This window comes from Mauremys reevesii, linkage group 1 (assembly GCF_016161935.1).
Source record: "Mauremys reevesii isolate NIE-2019 linkage group 1, ASM1616193v1, whole genome shotgun sequence".
Taxonomy (NCBI): domain Eukaryota; kingdom Metazoa; phylum Chordata; order Testudines; family Geoemydidae; genus Mauremys; species Mauremys reevesii.
The window spans coordinates 298,911,657-298,927,239 of record NC_052623.1 but is presented as its reverse complement, the minus strand read 5'-3'; the positions used below and the strand labels follow the sequence as shown (position 1 = coordinate 298,927,239).

The window sequence follows — 15,583 nt, the reverse complement described above, 5'->3', positions numbered from 1 at the left end:
GCAGGAGACTATCAGGGCCCTACCACAGGATGAAAGGATTTTATAGCTTTTCATTTGGACTTAACCCCAGAAGAAGGCTTCTTGCTTTGACCAAAAGGCCAAATTATCATCCCAGCCTGACCATTTTCTTTGGTGAGAAACTGAGGTAACAATCATGAACCTGACTAGGACAGGTAAGCCACACATTCAAGCAGCCAGAAACTCCAGTTAGATTGTGCTTGTTGCTATACACACATAGCAAGCTTTTCAGGGCTAATTTTCTTCCCATCTGAAACCAATACTAATGAAAAGTGAAAGAAAGGGACAAAATCAAGTGTATACAAATTATTTAAATTTACACTTTCAGTTTCAAGGTGTAAAGTAACCGAGATCAGCAGAGCTGATTACTTGTTATCCCAAACATGAGCCTGGATTTGGCTTAAGCAGGGTCTTCTCAGTGGCAGGATTTCACCTTTGCAAATTCCTCCCCTAGACTCAATCTGAGGGTGTAAGAACTCCTAAAATCCTTTTTGAGAGTCATGTAATTATGACCATTTAGATTCCCCATTTATCTATTTTTGCCCAGACTGGGGAAGGTTTGATGTTGGAGCATGGGGCAGAGCTAATGAATCCAATTTGTAACTGAGTTCAATTGCGTGCAGCACCCATGTACCTTTTTGGCAATTGTTCTGTTTCTGTTATTTAAATTAAACACCTAAAAGCTTGAGATTTAGCCAAGCACGAAAGCCAATTTAGGATCATTAAGACTAAATACCCAGCCTGCAGTTACAGAGATGACCAAGAGAACTGAAGATTTATTGAGGAGCTGAAAGTTTTCCTCTTGTCCTGCAGTACTCTGGGTTGTACATCATGCTCTGAACAGTTAAGCTTGGAGTCATTTTAACCCCTTCTAGTAAAGAGTTCCATGATCTAGAGCCCTTTGCCTTTTGCCCCTGTACTTCAGTAGACACAATAGCCCCAATGCACACAGATGTCACTGGGTTGCAAACAGTGAGAAAGTTTGAGATTCCATATAGCCCACTAAGGGTCTTCAAGATTTGGACTGGGATTTTGAACCAAATCACAGTTGAATGTATATCTTGCCACCCTTCCCCCCAAAAAAAAACAACCTCAAGAAGGCATCAACATGTCTTACTAACTGCAGTTTATATGGTCTTCTCCTTCAGCCACAGGTAGAACAAACTGCAAACATCTAGTATGGAGCTGACCACGTGAATTACTGTGGCTGGCTTTTCAGCTAAGAATGGCTACAATCTCCTAGCTAAAGTGAAAGTATCTTGTCCCACTCATTATCCATGTGTTTTATAAACAGATACTAATTCAGCGAGTCTGACCCAAGACTGCCAACTACCTTGATAACTGAAAGGCATATATTAAAGGTCAGGTCATTGCCCAGTTACTTCCTTCAAGTGCTTCTGACTTACGACTGGTTTAAATTTGCCTCTACCAAGACAACTGCTTCTCATTTACATTAACTTCATATGCTGACACCTGGATAGTGCCACCATGTCTACTGAAGAGATGATAAAACTTGATGTCAACAGTATTTGGTGGCATTGGGACCTATGATTCATGACTTAACCAAGAGGTCTTCTAATTAGTTTGGTAAAATAGCTGAACAAATTGGCAGATTATGGAAGCACATCATTAGAGTTTATGCACGTGAGTGCAAGACATTCTGGCAGAATAAAGTTCTTAATGGTTTGGAAGCTGAAGGTAAAACGTCAATAAACTTAGTAACCATCATAATTTCTATTGCATAAATTCACTCCAAAATTGAAGAAACATTAAGTTCTTGAATCTTAAAATACAAGTGTGTAGCAACAGGTGTATTATTGAAGGTCAGGATAGCCAGTCTCCGATCACCAATAAGGTTAGAAAAATCAAGTTTTTAAAATGATTGTGATCTTAATCTCAGATGTCCACATCAGATGTTTCACATAAGAGTTGAAAGATTAAGATCACAATCCTTTAAAAATGTGATGCTGGAATCAGATGAGCAACAGAACAACATTAACCCATTCTTCTCACCACTTAAACTTCACAGTGTTACACATGTAAGTCAGATTCACTGTCTAATTATTTCCACCAATTAATGTAGTAATCTGTTTGGATTCTTGCAAATCATCTTACCTTTCCATGAATGTTAAAATTGCCATTTCTTGGTGCACTGACATTCTGGAAGCTCTTCTTATATTGAGGAGCAGGTATCCAAGGAGAGTGCGGTGCTGGAGTGGAGATCATCATGAAGAAGGGTTCAAAGTTAGATTTATATTCCAAGAAATCCAAGGACATATTAGCCTGCATACACAAAGATAGTTGTTTAAAAACTCTCCAACATAAGTCATAACAAACCCTCATGTTGAGCTATGAAAACTGTCCAAAAAAGTTAAGACTAGAAGTGTATGAATACAAGAAGCGCTTGTAAACTATTTTACAATCTCGTTGATTGCACCTTTACAATTGTTTGAAGTAGAACTTGTGGTAAATCAATCCCAAATGTTCTGAGTTATTTATAAATCCTATTTCAACCTAAGATGTCTTTTGTTCCTCACACCTCCAATTGCCTCAGACTTTCATGTCATTCAGAGCTGGAAAGCTTGATGTAAAGAATGACTCAGATCTCTCATCTCACTCAGTCCTTGTATTGACAGAGCTCCCTTTCAAACCCTGCCTTCACTGACATTTTTTTTTTCCATACTGTTAAGTACAATTCCATTTTATGCCCTTTCTAAATCTTTCTACATTTCAGGGGATATAGGATCCAGATCCTGAATGTATTTTTAGATGGGAATTTGGCAGTTTGTTCTCCTCAGAAGGCAGTCATTCTGCTGGTCAATGTTTCATTCCCTGCTCTACTGCTGCCAACTTATTTGTTACATTCATCCTCCAAACATGCGCTAGTTTGAGGATGATCCACTTTTTTTTTTTATTTTAAAGAGGTGATTAGGGAAGAGGCACCAACAGGGTATAGCTTTAAGCTTCATTCACTTGTGCTGCTCCATTTGATCTCCCTCACCAAGCCACTCATTTTCAAGTCTTAGCTTGAATACTTCCTGTTCACTTTAGCCTACGTGTGATAGCAAGTCTCACTTACTATTCCTTTCAGCCCACTACTGTAGCCTTCCCTTTGCCATTCATTAGAACTAATATTCGGACGTGCACAGTTACCACTTACATCTCAGTTCTTCCCTGTTATAGTCTCAAGTTTTTCTTTTTCTGCCTGATTAGTCATCCAGCTCTGCAGTACTCTCTATTCTGCCTCTGAAGCAATGGACTCTAAGAACTCTACATAAATAAACTGATTTTAACAGCTTCTCTCAAACGGGCAATAGACAATTACGGATTTTGTGGCTCACTGGTAATAAACCTATACACGCTCCCCGCCCCAATAGAGCCTTACTGAACTCTAAGCAAGTTAGAATAAGATTAGTGGCCTACAGGACCAATGAGAGACCAACTCCTGTCAAAGAGGCAAATACTGCAGCTATTGACAGAAGACTGGTGTTTGGTAGTCTAGTGCTATACGTGACCACATTAATAAATTCTCATCTTCCACGCAGTTCAAGATATGTCTATACGTCCTCAGAAGTCTGTGTAGTGAAGGGCTGTTTTTTGCAGACCAGAATCCCTACTGCTTAATGGCCAAAAGCAACAAGCTAGCAGGCACCAACACTTAAGCCTTTTTCAGAATCACTAACCCAGACAAGGTTAATTTGAAATATTTAACATTAAATCACACAGCATCATTAACTATCTGTGCGAAGAGAACCCTCTTGCCCTGCTATACGTTCTAAGGACAGTTCTCTGTCGATACTGTTGTAAAATGCTCCATACCTTTTTAGTATCTTTGGTATTTCTAGATTGCCTATCATCTTGGTGAATGAAGTATAGGTAGGAACTGAAGCATCAGTCAAATGAAAAAGTCCCATTCAATTACATCACATGAAGGCAGACAACTAATCATTTTACAACAGTATCGACAGAGAACTGTCCTGAGAATGTATATCAGGGCAGGAGGGTTCTCCTCACATAGATAGTTAGTGCTCCTATGTGATTTAATAGGCATCACAGAAACTTGGTGGAATGATGACAATCAATGAGACACAGTAGTACCACAGTATGAAATATACAGGAATGAAAGAGTAGGTTGTGCTGGTGGGGGAGTGGCATTACATGTGAAAGAAAGCACAGAGTCAAATATAATAAAAAAAATTAAAATGAATCAAACTACCTCAGGATCTCCATGGATAGAAATTCCATGCTTGAATAATAAGAGTATAGCAGGAGGAATATAATACTGAGCACCTGACCAGGATGGCGATGGTCATTGCGAAATGCTCAGAGAGATTGGAGAGGCTATAAACACAGAAAACTCAATAATAATGGGTGATTTCAACTGTACCCAGTCAATATGGGGATGTGTCACCTCAGGATGGGATGCAGAGAAAAAGTTTCTAGACACCATTAATGACTGCTTCTTGGAGCAGCTAGTCCTGGAACCCAAAGGGGAGAGGCAATTCTTAATTTAGCCCTAAGTCAAACACAGGGCCTGGTCAAAGAGGTGAAAATAACAGAACAGCTCAGTAATAGCGACCATAATATAATTAAATGTAATATCCTTGCGGTGGTGGTGGGGAAATAGCAAAGAAGCCCACCACAGTAGCATTTAACTTCAGAAAGGGGAACTACACAAAAATGAGGAAACTAGTTAAATGGAAATTAAAATAAACAGTCACAAGAGTAAAATGTCTAAATGGAAAGTTGTATAAACATCACAACAGAGGCTCAAATTAAATGTATACCCCACATTAAAAAAAAACAATAAAAAGGACCAAAGTGTCACCATGGCTAAACAGAATAAAAGAGGCAGTTAGATGCAAAAAGGCATCCTTTTAAAAAATTGGAAGTCAAATCCCAATGATGAAAATAGAAAGGAGCATAAACTCTGGCAAGTCAAGTGTAAAAGTATAATTTGGTATGCCAAAAAAATCTGAAGAGAAAACCAGCAAAAGACAAACAGCAATCCCCCCCCCCCCCCCTGCAGTACAGTAGAACCTCAAAAGACACAACCACCAGAGTAACCAATCAGGCAGCAGCAGAGATTCATAAAAAAGAGCAAGTACTGTACTGTGCCTGTATTTTATCTTAACGGTAGGCACATCTGGGTAGCTGCCCCCACCCCACCTCACAGACAACCACTTACAGCAAGACGCTGGAGCTGCCAGGCCAAGGCAGCCAGAGACAGTGGAGCAGGAGCAACGCTGGGGTCCGTGCAGCTTGCACACACCCCCGGGAGGGGGACATGGTTTTTACCTCCCCCTCCCCAGCCAGGAGGGGGACACATTGTTTTTACCCCCATTCTCCCGGCTGGGAAGGGACCACGCTGTTTTCTCACACACACACGCCCCCTCCTCCCCCCGCCGGGGCTGACTAGGTTGCTCAGCTGCTGCTGAATCCTAGCTTGGAGTGTGAGCTGCTGGATCTGGAGCCTGAACTGCGCTTTGTTCAGAGCTACAAACATTTCAGAGTTACAGACAACCTCCATTCCTGACGTGTCCGTAACTCTGAGGTTCTACTGTACATCAGAAGCAGGAAGCCTGCCAAACAGTCAGTGGGGCCACTGGATGATCAAAATGCTAAAGGAGCACTCAAGGAAGACCAGGTCATTACAGAAAAGCTAAATGAATTCTTTGCATCTGTCTTCACTGTAGAGGATATAAGGGAGATTCCCACAACTGAGTCATTCTTTTTAGGTGACAATCTGAGGAACTGTCCCAGTTTGAGGTGTCAATAGAGGTGGCTTTGGATCAAATTGATACATTAAACCATAAAGTCGTCACCTGGACCAGATGGTATTCACCCAAGAGTTCTGAAGGAACTCAAATATGGAACTGCAGAACTACTAACTGTGGTATGTAACTTATTACTTAAATCAGCCACTGTACCAAATGACTGGAGGATAGCCAAAGTGATGCCAATTTTTTAAAAAGGCTCCAGAGGCAATCCTGGCAATTTCAGGCTGGAAAGCCTAATTTCAGTACCAAGCAAATGGTTGAAACTACAGAAAGGAACAGAATTATTAGACACATAAATTGTGTTAATCTATTGGGGGAAGAGTCTACAGGGCTTTTGTAAAGGGAAACCACGCTTCACCAATCTCTTAGAATTCTTTGAGGGGGTCAAACAAACATGTGGACAAGGGTAATTCAGTGGAAATAGCCTTTCAGAAAGCCTTTAACAAGGTCCCTCACCAAAGGCTCTTAAGCCAACTAAGCAGTTATGGGATAAGAAGGAAGGTCAAAGATTGCAGATGATACAAAATTACTCAAGATAAAGACCAAATCAGATAGCGAAGGGTTACAAAGATTTAAAAAACTGGGTGTTTGGGCAACAAAATGGCAGATGAAATTCAGTGTTGATAAATGAGAAATAATACATATTGGAAAACATAATCCCAACTATACATACAAAATGGAGTCTAAATTAGATGTTACCACTCAAGAAAGATCTTGGAGTCATTGTGGATTGTTCTATCAAAACATCTGCTCAGCTTTTTGACTGCTGCTGCACACTAACAAAGTTAGGATCCATTAGGAAAGGGACAGATAATTAGATAGTAAATATCATAATGCCCTTATATAAATCCATGATACACCCCACTTTGAATACTCTGTGCAGTTCTGCTCACCCCCATCTCAAAAAAAAAAAAAAAAAAGATAGATCTAAGAAACAGAGAAGGTACAGAGAAGGGCAGCAAAAATGATTAAAGATATGGGACAGCTTCCCTATGAGGAGAGATTAAAAAGACTGGGACTGTTCAGCTTGGAAAAGAAATGACTAAGAGGCAGATATGATAGAGGTCTATAAAATCATAAATGATGTAGAGAAAGTGAATATGGAAGTATTGTTTACCCCTTCATACAACACAAGAACCAGGGGTCACGCATCAAATTGATAGGCAGAAGGTTTAAAACAAACAAAAGAAAGTACTTCTTCACACAATGCACAGTCAACCTGTGGAACTTGTTGCCAGGGGATGTTGTGAAGGCCAAAAGTATACCTGGGGCAAAAAAAGCATTAGATAAGTTCATGAACAGGTTCATCAATGGCTATTAGTCAAGATGGTCAGGGATACAACTCCATGCTCTGGGTGTCCCAAAGCCTCTGACTGCCAGGTGCTGGGACTAGCTGACAGGAGAAGGATCACTTGATCGTTGACCTGTTCCAGGTTTGGCCAACCTGTGGCTCCAGAGCCACATGCAGCTCTTCAGATGTTAATATGCGGCTCCTTGTATAGGCGCAGACACCAGGGATGGAGACATAGGCGCCAACCTTCCAGTGTGCCAGGGATGCTCACTTCTCAACCCCTGGCTCTGCCCCCACTCCACTCCTCCCCCCGCTCCCCAGCCTCCTGCATGCCACAAAACCACTGATCAGCAGGGCTGGGAGGTGCTGGGGGAGGGGGAGGGAGATGGTGTGGGGGCTGCTGATGTATTACTGTGGCTTTTTGGCAATGTACATAGGTAAATTCTGGCTCCTTCTCAGGCTCAGGTTGGCCACCCCTGCCCTGTTCTGTTCATTCCCTTTGAAGCATCTGGAATTGGCAACTGTCTGAAGACAGGGTACTGGGCTAGATGGACCATTGGTTTCACTCAGGATGGCCATTCTTAAGTTCTTATTTTAATAGAGGTCTCTCAAAATCACATATATAGACATACTGTAACATCTAAAAATAAATGAGATCTAGTTGTAACTCAGTTACAACAACAGTTTGCTGAAGTGAAGCACATCCTCTTAGGTCTTAAGCCAAATTGCCATTTCACAGGCTGGCCCTTGTTCTAAATGGAAGTCTATGACCTACCAATCAGCAACATTTTGGTCAAGCACCCTGAACTACCACTGAAGTCAGTGTTCATCTCCAGATCTAGCCCTTGGCTAACAGCTATCTAACAATTTCATTTTCCTATATTTGCATATACAACCTTGCCCTCTTTAAGTAGAGCTGGAATCTGGCTCCACTGGTTATGCCTGAAGTAAAGACAACACGAAGATTAGGCAATATCCATTCAGTAACACAACCAGGCATAAAGTAGTGTTTGGTCACAAATGGAACAGTAATGCAGCTGTTGTGATATTTCTTACCAGTACATCTGTCAGGTAATCTGCACTGTAGTTCTCACCATGCCTTTGTGCTTTTCCATTTACTGAAAGAGTATAATTATAGTACTTTGAATTTTTTTCCTATGAGAGAAGAAAAAGATATCACTTACATAAAAAAGACAAGAATCTACTATTTCACTGACCACTTTAAATAAACTAAGTTGTCAGCAAGTATTTGTTAAGCCTGATTTTATCAATTTGCCCTGTTTAAGTATTTGTAGTATGTGCACTGCAAAAGGCCTACAAGCTTTGCCTTTTGTAAAACCAAAGTGATTCTATACTATAATAATGGCAAGTTTTTCTTTGCTGAAATCAGGTTTTCAGATACTTCTCTTCATTAGAAATACCTCCTCATCAACATCAACAGCCTCCATACAAAGCTGAGAAAATGCAACACGCTATGAAGGAAGGGAATTTCCTCTTTTAGTTAACAGAAGCATGCAAAAAAAAGCAGACTGGTTCTTAGATTCAGCACAATTAAGCTAGATTTACTTTTGTAAAGTACCTACAACCAGGTATTTAATAGGAGCGGTCACATACCAAAGCATACCAAAAACTCCATCCAGGAGGAACGTGGCCTATTCCCCCTGCATCTTCTGCTCCATACTGAAAAAAACGGGGAAAAAAAAGGAAAGTGACCCAGCACAGTCTCAGATGTGACTGAGATATAAGCTACATTTGGGGGAGGGAGGGGTTGTTTTCTTCCACAGCAGCCAGAAATGCAAAGGCCCAGTTTAACTGACTTTGTACAAGTCAGATAAACACACACTGACTTGTACAACATACAAATCCTCCTACATTAAAAGGTTGCAAAAAGTCAAGCAATACCAAATTTACAGTTGCCCATGCAACATTAATTCTATCCCCTTGTACATCCAACCTGTGCACCAAACTATACAGGAGTCCTGCAGAAAATATAGTATATTGTCATATTAAAGACTATTAAATACATACACATAGTGGGGCAACCTTAAATCTGTTATTGCCTAACTTCTGAATGCTTGACTTTGCAAAATGTTCTTTTAATTAAGTGTTCGTATGTAGTTTTTTAAAAGGGAAAAATTAAGTTGTATATAATTAACAATTCCCTCCCCAACCCGCAGATGTATCATCAGTAGGGGATTTGAAATCTTTTATTCTCTCCCTTTCCAGAACCTCCTGGACCATGTGGTGTCTATGGTGGGGGGGAAACCCAGCACATGCCCTATCTACAGAAGTCCAGTCCCACATCCCTTCCCCAAATATAATCCTCAAATTCTAGTACTCCTGAAGTATAGGACTAAACTACTGACTCTCTCAATATGTCTGTTAGTCTATAAGGTGCCACAGGACTCTGTCGCTTTTTTACAGATCCAGACTAACACAGCTACCCCTCCGATACTTGACTCTCAAGACCACCAGTTAAATGGATGCTGATACTTTGGCCAAACTAAGTTGAGAAAAGTTAGGTTGCATGTCTTATTTCCTCTATTCCTTTAACAATTCTGAGAAGGAACTTTTCATCTAAACAGTAGGATTTTAAATTTTATGGGGGTTTATTTTATCTACAGAAATAAGGATTAAGACTTTATTTCACAAAGTTACTTTCAGTACAGGCAATTCACCTGTGTCACGGCAAATAAGAGTAAGATATATACCTCATTTAAATACTTCCCAGCAAAGAATGTTTGATAGCCACACATGGACTTGAGGAGAGCTGGGAAGGTATATGGTTCCTGTATTTTCTGCCATGATTTGCTGCTGCAGTTTCCCTCCAGAGTGTTATTGACAACATGATGATTATGTGGGTACTTCCCTGTTAAGATGCTAGCTCTGCTGGGACAGCACAATGCACTGGGCACATACTAGAACACAGAATGAAAAAATACAAATTGTAAATTGATTCTTTTAAAAAAAAAATCTAGTTTTTAGCCAATAGCAAAAGACATTAAAAGATATGCAAATAAGTCACTCATATCACATAGATCAGATTACTCCCATTTATTTAGACATATAGAACTACAGCCCAAATATTTTTATCAATTAGAGGTTGCACATGGGATCGGGTTTATATTTTCTGTAGAGTTTACAATTTAGAAAATGCATGTTATACACGCAGCAGAAAGCACCAGTTATTTGAGAACGAACAGTTATTTAAATACTACTTACTGTAACAATTCCAGTAAACAAGAATGGGGAACCATTAGTCAATTTTCAAACCTGTACAAAGCTAAATCTTTGAAAGATTTCCTTATTAGTTTATAGCCAAAACTTTCATTTTCTAAAAATATTCATTAAATTAAGTGTTCTGAAACGTCCCATCCCAGGCAGAGAAAGTAATCTTGGGTCCGATTCATACCTTACCACAGGAATTAATCTGCCCCCTTGTATTCTCCATATTTAAAAAGTTGAAACTATACCTACTTCAGAGCCAAATTAGAGATTACATCTGTTATACTATTTACAACCGTAGGTATTTAAATTACAATAGCTTCAATAAATACATGCCACCGAAGGTTACAGAAGTCAACATCACCACTTACTGCATTTGAGAAGCTTATCCCCATCTCTGCAATAAGGGCACTGGTCTTCTTTAGCGGTGTCTGTAACAGAGGTAGTAACTAGTACAATGAGCTAAAAATATCTGGATGCTGAGATGCTAGTGTGCTATCTAAACTGGCAACCTTAAGTTGATTTTCATGGGAGGTATTTATAGAGTACCAATCACCACAGTATTTAAGCATTGGCTAGACCAAACCAATGCCCCATTTCTTTGCAGTGAAATTTCAAACCCTACATCTAAAATGCAAGGCTAAAGTTATAAAAATTCTTAGTTTACTTTTTGCAAGTATTGACAAAATTCTCCTTTTAAGATTTTACATTCTACCCAATGTTTCTTCATTCAAATGGATCAGACATCATTTTCTAGCCAGAAAATGGTGTTTTGTTTTCTTAAAATGCCCCTTTTCATCCTGGAGCCAATCTCATAGTGTGACTTGATTCCTCATATGTAGTTAGTGAAACAATTTTTCAAAATGGTCATTAAAACTAAGTAGCCCAGGCATAAGATTTACTTTCCTACTCTCACGGGAATGAAAACCCTAATATTTTACTCTAGCAAAAACAGGTACTCACCCTGGGCAAGTAGAATTTAAAGACTACAGTAAAATGAGCCTTTTTGGGATCTTTGAAAGAAAAGTGCTCTAAGTAAGAAACATTCATTGTTTAATTTGTGGAATCTGTCAAGTCACCGGACCTATTTCTGTTTTAATGTTATTCCTTCAATGAACATGCTGAAGCACTCAACATCCCAAGTGAAAAACTAGTACAGATAGGTTAATTAAGTGATCCTGATGTAATAAACACTATGCATATAGCAAACCACATGTGTGTTGATGCTGGCCAGTTAAAGGCAGTCAACTGCAAATCCTAACATTCTGGACTGATGAAGACCTGTTACTTCAGGATGTGAGGAAAAGTGAACACGTATACTAGAGAGAGGAAAAGCTAATTAATCCATACTTGTCTCATGACAGGGCCAGGCTTACAGAGCAGTCTTGGTCAAGAATTAATTCTCAGCACAATAAGGAAGATAAACTCAAACTACCTCTGCCGTTAATATCTAGAACTGTGGACTAGGAAGAGGGAAATGATTTTCTTCATTGCCCCACTAGTGTGAAGAGCAAAAAACAGGAAGAACAAAATATGAAAAGGCAGAGATTTTTTTTAGAGTGTTTAGTCCAAAGCACTGTGAGAATTTTCTCATTACCTCTCTCTTTAACATGGATAACTAAGTGTGAAGTTCTGAATGCACTAGTTCCCTTTCCAAAAGGCATATTATATATTCTTTTACCTCATGTTCTTGGGAACAGTGCAGAACTTGCACCCCAAAATGCAATATGTTGCCTTTCTGATAACTGTGTCTCAATATTTGCCCTACAAATTAAACCCCCATGAAGTCCCGCTTGCAATAAGCCAAAGAAGCAGGGTCACAGAAAGGCACCGGCAGAATTAAAAAGCCATTTCCATTTACACACCATCCTAGCTGATGCTATGGACTTTCTAGAGGAGAGCTGACACTCAGCCTGTCTAATAAAGCGGCAAACAAGCCCAATACCACCCGTTCTGCCAGGGACGCTGCACTGACAACGAGCCCCCGGTCAGCCAGCGCACAGGGTTTCCTTGCGTGAGAGGCGACGTCCCGGCCCAGACACACACCAGAGGGAAGTTGCACGACAGCTTCCAAACACCTATTATGCAGCCAGATCCCCCCCCGTCAAAGTGGTCTGGGCTCAAGGCACTTTTCCCTCTGCCAAGATTCAGGGTCCCCACCACTGCCAAGGCGGGGATGAGCGGCCCTGGGCGCGGCAGAGCCCCTCCCTCCCCTCCGGCGAGGTAACTGCAAGGGGGGGCGTCTGCCCCACGGAGCCCCCGCACAGCCCCACCCCTCACCGCGAGCCGGGTCAGGCCAGGAGCAAACGCTGCCTGCGCCCGGCACCGCGAGGCCCACGCGTGACACAGCCGGGGGCAGGACCACCCCGGGCAGGGGGCAGAGCCCCCAATCGGGATACAGCCCCCCCCAAGCCCAGGAAGGGGGCCGGGCGCTAGGGAGAGCACGTTACCATGCCGCCCAGGCAGACATCCTGGTCATCGGTGAGGATCAGCACCACGCTGGGCTTCCGCGCCCCGCTGGTCCCGGCCGCCTGCGCGCAGCCCCAATCGCGGCTCAGCACCAGCAGCAGCAGCAGCAGCAGCGCGGCCAGCGCCAGCCCCCGCACCGCGGGAGACATCGCCCAGGACCCGAGCGCAGCACCGCAGCCTCCGTCCCGGCGCGATCCCAGGCGAGCGCAGAACGAAACCGACTCGAGCGGCGCCCCGCCCTCGGCATATGACCAGGGAGAGCAGCAGGCTGTCACGTGACCGTCCCGGCTTCAGCAGCGGCCTTGGCCGCGACGGGAGCAGCCTACTCCAGCCCCAGCCTCGCTCCCACCCCCTCAGCTAGCTCCGCCCTCAGCCTCATTCCCATCTCCTCGGACAGTCCACTGCACCTCCATCAACCAGCCTCGCTCCCACCCCCTCAGCTAGCTCCGCCCTCAGCCTCATTCCCATCTCCTCGGACAGTCCACTGCACCTCCATCAACCAGCCTCACCCCCATCTTCTCAGCCAGCCCCGCCCCCACCTCTCTCCCACCCCCTGAGCCAGCCCCGCCCTGACTCACTCCTATCGTCTCAGCCAGCCCTTCCCCCACCTCACTCCCACTCCCTCAGCCAGCTCCGCCCTCAGCGTCATTCCCATCTCCTCGGCCAGTCCACTGCACCTCCATCAACCAGCCTCGCTCCCACCCCCTGAGCCAGGCCCTCCCTCAGCCTCATTCCCATCTCCTCGGCCAGTCCACTGCACCTCCATCAACCTGCCATGCCCTCTCCCGCCTCACACCAACTCCTCAACCTGGCCTACAGTAGGGTGATCAGATGTCCTGATTTTATAGGGACAGTCCCGATTTTTGAGTCTTTTTCTTATATAGAGTCCTATTACCCCCCACCCCCGTCCCGATTTTTCACATGTGCTGTCTGGTCACCTTAGCCTACAGTGCCTCACTCCCAACCCCAAACTGCCCCAACCACACCTCACTGCCTCCCCCACCCCCATAGGTGGCATCCAGCTGCAGAGTGTCGTCTGGGTTTTCTGACATATGCTCTTTCGGACCTAGGGTGTCCAGATGTCTTGATTTTGTAGGGACAGTCCCGCTATTTGGGGCTTTGTATTACGTATGTGCCTGTTACCCCCACCCCTGTCATGATTTTTCACACTTGCTATCTGGTCATCCTACTCGGACCTGGCGCTGCTCCTGGAGATTGGGACCCTGTTAGGCAGGCTTGACAAGCCCCTGCATTTGGTGTCACCCTGCTGGGAGGCAGCCAGGTGAGGGATGTAGATCCAGCGTGTCCACAGAGACAGTGACTGCCCACAGCAGCACTATGTTTGACATTGTTGGTACTCCACGCTTCAAGCCATACAGCCAATGGTGCATGCTGGGTAAAGCTAGCAACTGGCCTGTGCTGAGCCAGTGGGTCTTTTTCACAAGGCACCATGACCACACACCTGCTTGGGATGCTGGGATTTCTCCCCCTGGCCCCAGGTATTCACCTTGGGTCTCACTGTCAGATGTGCTGAGCTCCCACAGTTCCAATTCAAGTGAATAGCAGCTGTGGGTGTTCACCTCCTCTTTAAAACCTTCCTGCCTAAGTGCCTGGCTCAGTGTTTTATACTGCCACCCATCACTGCAGTATCTGGAACCTTCCACTTAAAAACAATAACAATTGCAAAGTCCCTAATGGACATCATGGAACCTCTGGCTCTTCTCTTTTGAGGGTAAAAAAAAAATCTGTTTGTGGTAGGATTATTATTTTTATTATTTATTTTGGTTAATTGATTTTTGTTTTCTTGGTGTTGGTCTTGTTTGTTTTTGTTGTTTTTAATTTTGTTTGTTAGACTACCAAAAGGTGTCCTTTAAAAGAAACCAGCTCCACTAAATGAGCTTCTAACATCATGATATTTATGAGGTTTGTGCTTGTTATTCTATTCTACTCTGTTTTTTATTTGTCTCTTATGACAGAAGTATCTGAACACTTTCCACTAGTGCATTAAGCAATATAACTAACATCTGTCACATGTGATACACAATGTAGTGTTTTCTCTTGGTAGCTCTTTTTTGTACATGTTTACATGCCACTGCAAAATTCCTTTTGGTAACAGGTAATGCTAACAACCCTCTTTTCAGAGATGATCCAGAGGGTTGTGATGTGTCAACAACTGCTTATCCTCCCTGAGGAATTCTAAATAGGATGCCATGTGAGATTCCCGCATAAGAATTAGGTCTTATGATGATAGGTATTGTTTGAGTGTGAGGATGACTATTTGGGATCCCACTAAATGCAAGTGAGTTGAAAGGGCTGTTCATGATATCTAGTGATAGTGTTTTTTCAAAGTGAAGGTGGAAAAGTGGATGTATATAGCTCCTAATTCTGCCCCAACTGAAGGAAGAGATAAGGTGGGTGACGTAATATCTTTTATTGGACCAACTGCTGTTGGTGAAAGATATAAGCTCTGTGTAGCTCTAAAGTTTGTCTCCTTCACCAACTTGAGGTTGGTCCAATAATATTACCCACCCATCTTGTCTCGCTAATATCCTGGGACCAAGACTGTTACAACAGCACTACAAACAACCCATTGAAGGAAGTCACTGGAAAAAATCCTGTTGACTTCAATGGGAGCTGGCACAGGTTCAAAGACTAAGGGCATGTCTACATGCAGAAATCTAACAGCATAATTATACTGGTATCCTGGTATACCAGGATAATTATATCATTATAGATATACCAGTATAATTCTTCTTGTAGACACTCTTATTTCAGAATAACCATAACTAAGGCTAAGATT

The 15,583-nt window shown here is 42.7% G+C and overlaps 1 protein-coding gene across 1 annotated transcript in view; it reads right to left on the bottom strand.

The window, feature by feature from the left end:
- Positions 1-13,138, bottom strand: part of GNS (glucosamine (N-acetyl)-6-sulfatase) — a 32,224-nt gene extending 19,086 nt beyond the window's left edge. The window contains exons 1-6 of the mRNA XM_039502091.1: positions 12,765-13,138; positions 10,686-10,745; positions 9,801-10,007; positions 8,704-8,769; positions 8,146-8,244; positions 2,134-2,301 (exon numbers count right to left, since the gene is read on the bottom strand). Coding sequence (XP_039358025.1) covers positions 2,134-2,301; positions 8,146-8,244; positions 8,704-8,769; positions 9,801-10,007; positions 10,686-10,745; positions 12,765-12,932 — 768 coding nt within the window. The 5' untranslated portion in view covers positions 12,933-13,138. The remainder of the gene's footprint in view (positions 1-2,133; positions 2,302-8,145; positions 8,245-8,703; positions 8,770-9,800; positions 10,008-10,685; positions 10,746-12,764) is intronic.
- Between the last annotated feature and the right edge of the window lie 2,445 nt (positions 13,139-15,583).